At 40.8% G+C, this 9,146-nt stretch overlaps 1 protein-coding gene across 1 annotated transcript; it reads right to left on the bottom strand.

Moving 5' to 3' along the window:
* Positions 1–7,151: 7,151 nt before the first annotated feature.
* On the bottom strand, positions 7,152–8,230 carry LOC115160566 (mast cell protease 1A-like). Its single transcript, XM_029710727.1, has 3 exons — positions 8,108–8,230; positions 7,623–7,883; positions 7,152–7,398 (listed from the first exon to the last, which is right to left on the bottom strand). Exons 1-3 carry the CDS (start codon positions 8,228–8,230, stop codon positions 7,213–7,215), a joined length of 570 nt encoding a protein of 189 aa, XP_029566587.1. The 3' UTR covers positions 7,152–7,212.
* Between the last annotated feature and the right edge of the window lie 916 nt (positions 8,231–9,146).

The following is a 9,146-nucleotide window of genomic DNA, read 5'->3' as shown; positions in this document are numbered from 1 at the left end:
ATGCACTATTGTAAAGTGGTTGTTCTACTGGATATTATAGGTGAATGCACCAATTTGTAAGTCGCTCTGGATAAGAGCGTCTGCTAAATGACTTAAATGTAAATGTAAATGTAATGTCGGCCTATAGGGAAGATAGGTCCTGTTGAGATGTTCATATTGAAACATATCTTCTTTTTAAGAAGTTTGATAAGATTAGTACAGCTTTTCTCAGGGGACCATACATGGTCACCTACCCCAAGTCTGGGATCCACGGTACTAACCAATCTCTCTGCTTGCTTACTTTCTCTTTCCGTCTCCTCTGCTTCCTCCTGCATGCATTGCAGCCTGCCTCAGCCTCACAACTGAGTGCCACATGACTGTCTGTCTCAGTAGCCTACGCTCTGTAAAAAAAACGTTCTTATGAGAACTTAGTGTCATATTTTTTCCTCCTGCTGAGGTAGGCTCTGTTTAACATTAGCTTCTTACTTCATCCTTCTAGCTGGCTAAGTGATACTATCCAGAGCCCTTCAATCTTACTGCAATAGAAGTCTCTGCCGCCAGTTAGTCACCTGACGACTGGCATATCTATATGCAACTATTTATCAGTTGTCTGCTCATTCTTCAAGAGTCGTTTTTTGTTTGTTTGGGGGATGTCTGTAGACACGGCAGGAGACGCGGACGGTTTTAAATGGCCTTTTGACCGGCATCTCGCAAATGCGCTGTCAGCAGAGCCGACTGTGAGCTGTGACAGTTCGTTTCACGTTTCAACCATTTGAGAGAGTGGTGAATGTGCTGTTAAAAAGCAAGCCCAGGAGGCAATCAAGGATGCAGGCAAACATAACACACAAACCACTGTTCATGATTCCACTCTTTCGCAAAGAGGCAGGCGGTAATAGAACTCAGTCAGATCTATAATATATGCGTTCTGAGGTTTGATCAATGCTGGGTGAAATAGCCTATTTAGATGTTGAACTGTAATTGATTTTCTTTATTGTGTAGAAAATAAATATTGTATTTTTATTATTATCTGCAAATTAGAAAAAATGACAGAGGTCTTGACTAGAGGTCGACCGATTGTGATATTTCAATGCCGATACCGATTATTGGAGGACCAAAAATAGCCGATAGCGATTAATCGGACGATTTATATATATATTATATATATATATATATATATATATATATATATATATATATATATATATATATATAAATAAATAAATAAATAGGCCGATTAATCGCTATCGGCTATTTTTGGTCCTCCAATAATCGGTATCGGTAATGACAATTACAACAATACTGAATGAACACTGTTATTTTAACTTAATATAATACATAAATAAAATCTATTAATCTCAAATAAATAATGAAACGTTCAATTTGGTTTAAATAATGCAAAAACACTGTGTTGGAGAAGAAAGTAAAAGTGCAATATGTGCGATGTAAAAAAGCTAACATTTAAGTTCCTTGCTCAGAGCATGAGAACATATGAAAGCTGGTGGTTCCTTTTAACATGAGTCTTCTATATTCCCAGTTAAGAAGTTTTAGGTTGAAGTTATTATAGGAATTATAGGGCAATTTCTCTCTATGCCATTTGTATTTCATATACAGTACCTTTGACTATTGGATGTTCTTATAGGTACTATAGTATTGGCAGCCTAATCTCGGGAGTTGATAGGCTTGAAGTCATAAACAGCGCTGTGCTTCATGCATTGCGAAGAGCTGCTGGCAAACGCAGGAAAGTGCTGTATGAATGAATGCTTACGAGCCTGCTGCTGCCTACCACCGCTCAGTCAGACTGCTCTATCAAATATCAAATCATAGACTTAATTATAATATAACAAACACACAGAAATACGAGCCTTCAGTCATTAATATGGTCTAATCCGGAAACTATCATTTCGAAAAAACTAAACATTTATTCTTTCAGTGTAATTTGGAACCGTTCCGTATTTAATCGAACGGGTTGCAACCCAAGTCTAAATATTGCTGTTACATTGCACACCCTTCAATGTTATGTCATAAATATGTAAAATTCTGGCAAATTAATTACGGTCTTTGTTAGGAAGAAATGGTCTTCACACAGTTCGCAACGAGCCTGGCAGCCCAAACTGCTGCATATACCCTGACTCTGCTTGAACTGAATGCAAGAGAAGTGACACAATTTCCCTAGTAAATATTGCCTGCTAACATGAATTTCTTTTAACTAAATATGCAGGTTTAAAAAATATACTTGTGTATTGATTTTAAGAAAGGCATTGGTGTTTATGGTAAGGTACATTGGTGCAACGATTGTGTATTTTTTTGAGAATGCAAAAAATAATAAAACCATTTATTTATTTTTCCTGTTTTGCTTTTGACATATCAGTTAGCAAACAATGTAATAACATACTTACTGAGTTAATAAAGCCACATACAAACATGGTGTCTTTTTTGTTTTCTTGAGTAAGGCAGCTCCAAAATGCAGGTGTTTCAGCCTAGGTCAGTTCAGTATAGAAATGCAATGTGGTTGTGTTGCCCTCTGGTGGTCGAGTTAAGTAAGTGAGGTGGAGGAGCAGAGTTTAATTGAGTGAATGAGTTGTCTCAGTTGTGCAGCCTACTCTATGTAATAGAGGAGATTGTGTGAAAGTGCAGAGGATTTGGATGAGGTTTTTCCTCCATGTTAATGCTGGATCAAACTTTCATTTCCTTAGGTTGTTCTTGTTGTTTATTCAGATTATTCTAAACATTATTTTCACCATATTTGTTTTATTTATGATCCTGTATCTGTGTAGTCATGTCATTATTTCATATTATGGATATTTATGATTATTTTTTAAAGTTTTAATTCTTATTTAATATTGTACTATCAGATATTGGCCTAACATTAAAAAAAAATAGATATACAGGTTTAAATGAGAACACTTAATTTCCATGATACTGTCACTCACTATATATTAAACATAATGGGTCACTTGCAATAACTGATGGCCACTAGATTATAGCCAGCTGGTCTCTCATTAAACCATCAACACCCAGAAAATCCCCCTCATAGCTGATTTCAATAGCAACCATCATCCGCCACCGATTTACTGCTCCTTAATTAACGTGGATGTCGGGTTCATCGTTTAGTCCTGATTGCAACAAACGTTTTTCAAGACGATTTCACCCTCTGGTGGGTATTATCATTTCTAGCTGAGCAGATTAAGGGCAACAGCACCTCTTCAACCTCAGGAGGCTGAAGAAATTTGGCTTGTCACCTAAAACCCTCACAAACCTTTATAGATGCACAATTGAGAGCATCCTGTCTGGCAGCATCACTGCCTGATACGGCAACTGCACCACCCACAACCGCAGGGCTCTCCAGTGGGTGGGGTGGTCTGCACAACGCATCACCGGGGGCAAACTACCTGCCCTCCAGGACACCTACAGCACCCGATGTCACAGGAAGGCCAAAAAAATTGTCAAGGATAACAACCACCTGAGTCACCCCGCTATCATCCAGAAGGCGAGGTCAGTACAGGTGCATCAAAGCTGGGACAGAGAGACTGAAAAACAACTTCTATCCCAAGGCCATCAGACTGTTACTGTAAACAGCCATTACTAGAGAGGCTTACATACACAGACTTGAAATCATTGGCCACTTTAGTAAATGTAATACTAGTCACTTTAATAATATCACTTTAATAATTTTACATATCTAGCATTACTAATGTCATATGTATGTACTATATTCTATAATATCTACTGTATCTCAGTCTATGCCGCTCTGACATTGCTCGTCCGTATATTCATATTATTCTTAATTCCATTCCTTTACTTAGATCTGTGGGGATTAGGTATTTGTTGTGACATTGTTAGATAATACTTGTTAGATATTGTTGCACAGTTTGGAACTAGAAGAACAAGCATTTCGCTACACCTGCAATAACATCTGCTAAACACGTGAATGTGATAAATAACATTTGATTTAATTTGATTTGATTGATGACCGAAATAAAAATGTTTGATCCATTTTAGAATAAGGCTGTAATGTAACAAAATGTGGAAATAGTTCAAGGGGTCTGAAATACTTTTCCGAATGCACTGTACGTGGTAATATGTAATCTTAGGTGAGTACATGGGGAGATATATCTCTGCAGATGATTTGGTTAAAATCGCTGATACAGGTCCCGCTCCACCCTCTGGTGGTATGGATAGCTTGTTATTATTTCCCCAGAGAAACGTAGATTCAAATAAAGGTCCTGTCACGCCCTGACCTTAGAGATCCTTTTTATGTCTCTATTTTGGTTTGGTCAGGGCGTGAGTTGGGGTGGGCATTCTATGTTCACCTGTCTATGTTTTTTATTTATTTTGTTTTTAGCCTGGTATGGTTCTCAATCAGGGACAGCTGTCTATCGTTGTCTCTGATTGGGAACCATACTTAGGTAGCCCTTTTTCCACCTGTCTTTTGTGGAAAGTTGTCTTTGTTCATGGCACTTAGCCTAATAGCTTCACGGTTTGTTTTGTTTATTGTTTTGTCGGCGTCATTTAATCAATAAAAGAAGAAAATGTACGCTCACCATGCTGCACCTTGGTCCTCTTCATTTGACAGCCGTGACAGAACTTCCCACCACAAGCGGACCAAGCAGCGTTGTAAAGAGGACTGGACATGGGAGGACATCCTGGATGGCAAGGGATCCTACACGTGGGAAGAAATCCTGGCCGGAAGGGATCGCCTCCCATGGGAAAAGGTGGAGGCAGCCAGGAGAGCGGAGGCAGCAGGAAGGCAGGACCAACGCCAACGTTATGAGGGAACACGGCAGGCAAGGTAGCCCGAGAGGCAGCCCCAAAAAATTGTTGAGGGGGGGCACACGGGGAGAGTGGCGGAGTCAGGCTATAGACCTGAGCTAACTCCCCGTGCTTACCGTGGCAAGCATATGACTGGTCAGGCCCCGTGCTATGGGGTGATGCGCACTGTGTCAAGGCTGAGCATTCACAGGCCGGTGTGCTCAGTGCCAGATTCCCGCATTTGCCGGGTGGAAGCGGGCACCCTGCCAGAATGGGTGGTGCCAGTCCTGCGCTCGAGACCGCCAGTGCGCCTCCACGGCCCAGTGTATCCAGTGCCTCGGCAAAGGAGGCCTCCTGGAAGTCTCCCCAGCCTGGTGAGTCCTGTGCCTGCTCCCAGAGTCGCCCTCCAGTCCGGAGCTCCCAGAGTCGCCCTCCAGTCCGGAGCTCCCAGAGTCGCCCTCCAGTCCAGGGCCTACTGCGAGGGTCCCCAGTCCGGGGTAGGCGTCGAAGGACCCTACCAAAGAGGTGCCACCAAAGTGGGGTGAGCCAGTGGTGGAGCAGGGTCTGCGTCCCGCCCCTGAGCCGCCACCGTGGATAGATGCCCACCCGGACCCTCCCCTATAGGGAGGGTCCGGGTGGGCATTGGGGGGGGGGGTACTATCACGCCCTGACCTTAGAGATCCTTTGGGGGGGGGGGGGTTCTATCACGCCCTGACCTTAGAGATCCTTTTTATGTCTCTATTTTGGTTTGGTCAGGGCGTGAGTTGGGTGGGCATTCTATGTTCACCTGTCTATGTTTTGGGACAGCTGGGACAGCTGTCTATCATTGTCTCTGATTGGGAACCATACTTAGGTAGCCCTTTTTCCATCTGTATTTTGTGGGAAGTTGTCTTTGTTCATGGCACTTAGCCTAATAGCTTCATGGTTTGTTTTGTTTATTGTTTTGTCGGCGTCATTTATTCAATAAAAGAAGAAAATGTACACTCACCACGCTGCACCTTGGTCCTCTTCATTTGACAGCCGTGACAGGTCCTATCTATTGTCATGACATGGCCCTGGGTATAGATCGTGGCATCCCCCCCCCACTCTCTCTCTCTCTCTCCTGCACCCAGGTTCTGTTATCTCAGGTCGTACATTCCTGGAGGAGACGCTCTCCCCCTGGCCATGCAGAAAGAGACACAGAGAGAACAAAGAATTTCACATGGCGAACTCCTAAATCCCCAAAATGGGGATTTGATACAAAATGTCCACTGTGGGAATGGTCCATGGATACTTAAGGGAAGGGTATGACGAGTGTGTTTTATTTGGTGACCTCAGAGAGGACAGGAAACACACAATTATATTTCTGAATATGTACATTTCTCAATTATGGGGTTTGTATCTTATTGTTGTATAAAATGAATGAGTAAAGATGAAACTATTTGTGAAATGATGTAAAGTGATGTTAAACCTTTAATGAAAGATAATTGTATTACCTTTTAAAGTTTAACTAAGTAATTGGCCTGCTCCCGTGAGCACAGACATGATCTGGCGTCAAAGACCCGCCTTTTCGATTGTTACGAATAAAACCCCCTGCTGAGGAAATCGTCTGCAGACCACGCGTACCTCAGTCAGCTGAGGGGGCAAAGGTTTGAGTTTAGACTAAGCAAACCCACAGTGTGAGCTGTGATTGCGAATAGTTATTGGATTCCTAGCCATACCACGTGGAGCATTGGCTACACGGCTGGAAATGGTTAAACCCTGAGACTATCGATCCCTACGGAATAAGAGCAAATCTTACATAATAATTGCTAGTCTGCAGCTAGAAATTATGTCAACCTGGGATGCGAAGACCGACAACCGCCTAAACATCTATTCTATGAGAACATTTCTGAATGGTACTCTGAAGTATCCATTCTAACCACGCAAGACTTTGATCTTCAGGGAAGCAGAGAGAGAGACAATGATGAACTGAATCTCAACAGAAGGACTGACGATTCCAACAGAGATCACGATGACACAATGGGTGTAAATATATATATATATATTGATTGCAATTATTCCCGAATGAGTGAGCGTTCATGTGCAAAGGATTTCAAATAATATAATTATAATAGCACTGTGTGTAGTGTAGAAACAGTTGAAAATATAGCCAGCTATTCCTGTAGAAACAGTACAAGTCCCTTCACATTACATTTTGTTGAATTAGTAAAAGCAACAACACCCGGTGCCACGTTCTTGTTCTTGGAAATAAGAAATAAGTAGTCCCCTGAATCTCCCCGGGAAAATGTACACACACACAACTTAAATAATATATCTTTTAAATGTATTTTCTTCCGTATAGTTTGTATTAATACTGTGGGCGAAGTGTAAGGCATTATTATTGGTATCCTTTGGGAAATTGTGGTTCAAATACATACAGGATAATTGTGTAGGAATTTGTTTATAAAAAATTAATAAATACGGTGATGTTAGTACACTATAATCAATGTACTTCCTGGTCCTTTATTCCTGCTTGTTTAAAGACATGTTGGCACCATATCCATGCAACACCTCTTTAATCCAGGGCATAAAGAAAGGGATTTTCATGTACACATGAGGATATTGGGAATCATCACATCTCTCAGCATAATTAAAAGCAACAATACCCTGTGCCTTGTTGTTACAAATAAGAGGTCCCCCTGAATCTCCCTTGAAAACAGAACAACAGGAATTAGATAACAGACGTACAGAAGTGAGATTGTGAAAGGAGAATAAGTGAACACTTCAAATGCTATTTTAGTGTTCCAATACAGTAATGTTTCAGATAAATACCCACTGTTTATCTGATCAACTAAAATCTGTACTGGTTGTCCTCTACAGCATGTTGGTTCTACTATTAATATAATCATTTGATCCAAATTCAATTGAGTTACCTGACAAATTCCTTTCCCTCTGGTAGTACGAGTGCACATCATTTGTTTTATGTCAAAGTATTTCTGCCACACGCTCTTGCATTCAGAGTTATCCTCAAACATCGTTGCCACTTCCATCAAAACGTCTGAACCCTGTTTGTTGTTTGAGTTAGTCTTGCCCCAACCAGCTACGGAGCATTTGGGGGATGCTGGGATATGTTCATCCTCCTTTGGGAGTCCAATGACCGTCACATTCTCAGTTAGACGAGCTGTGGTCTTTAAATATAAGAGGAAAATAAATAAAATAAAATGAGAAAGTTATTCTATTCTGTTTGTCTAATTCAGAATAAACCTTGAATAAACGGTATAAACATTCATGTCAGTGAAGATAATCAGTATCAATTGAATGCATTTCTTATAAGGCCCTGCATTCATTTAAAGTGTATACAAAATAAGTACATTAATATACTGTAGAAAGGAGACATTAGGGGTGTCTTGAAGATTACCTTCAGTAGCATGATGTCATAACTGATCTGCGTTATATTCTCATGTAAGGGATGCCGATGACATTGTGACACCTGCATATTTTGACAACTCTTCTTTAAGTCATGGGCTCCAAGCACCACCATTAAAACCTGTTGAGGACAGACGTTCCGCTAGCGGAACCCCGTTCCGCCAGCGGGACACACTCCCAACAGCCAGTGAAATTGCATGGCGGCAAATTCATAACCACAAAAATCTCATAATTCAAATTTCTCAAACATACGACTATTTTACACCATTTTAAAGATACACTTCTCCTTAATCCAACCACATTGTCCGATTTCAAAAAGGCTTTACTGCGAAAGCAAAACATTAGATTATGTTAGGACAGTGCCTAAAAAATAAAAGCCACACAGCCATTTTCCAAGCAAGGAGAGGCGTCACAAAAACCAGAAATACAGCTAAAATTAAGCACTAACCTTTGATGATCTTCATCAGATGACACTCATAGGACTTCACGTTACACAATTGTTTTGCTCGATCAAGTTCAGATTTATATCCAAAAACCCCATTTTACATTGGCGCGTAATGTTCAGAAATTATTTTCCTCCCAAAACATCCGGTGAATGAGCACATCAATTTACAGAAATACTCGTCATAAACGTTGATAAAATATTAAACTGTTATTCAAAGAATTATAGATAAACATCTCCTTAATGCAACCGCTGTGACAGATTTCAAAAAATCTTCACGGTGAAAGCACATTGTTCAATATTGTGAGTACAGAGCTCAGCCATCAAAGCAAGCTATACAGTTACCCGCCATGTTATGGCGTCAACAAAACTCAAAAGTAGTATTATAAATCTTCCCTTACCTTTGCTGATCTTCGTCGGAATCCACTCCCAGGACTCCCACTTCCACAAGAAATGTTTGTTTTGTTCGATAAAGTCTATCATTTATGTCCAAATACCTCCGTTTTGTTCGCGCGTTTACATAACTATTCCAAAGCACAATGCGCGAGCGCAAACCCGAGATGAAAAGTCAGAAGAGTTCCATTACCGT

This window comes from Salmo trutta, chromosome 24 (assembly GCF_901001165.1).
Source record: "Salmo trutta chromosome 24, fSalTru1.1, whole genome shotgun sequence".
In the NCBI taxonomy this organism is placed as follows: domain Eukaryota; kingdom Metazoa; phylum Chordata; class Actinopteri; order Salmoniformes; family Salmonidae; genus Salmo; species Salmo trutta.
The sequence above is the reverse complement of the archived record's forward strand: the minus strand, read 5'-3'. Positions and strand labels throughout refer to the sequence as shown.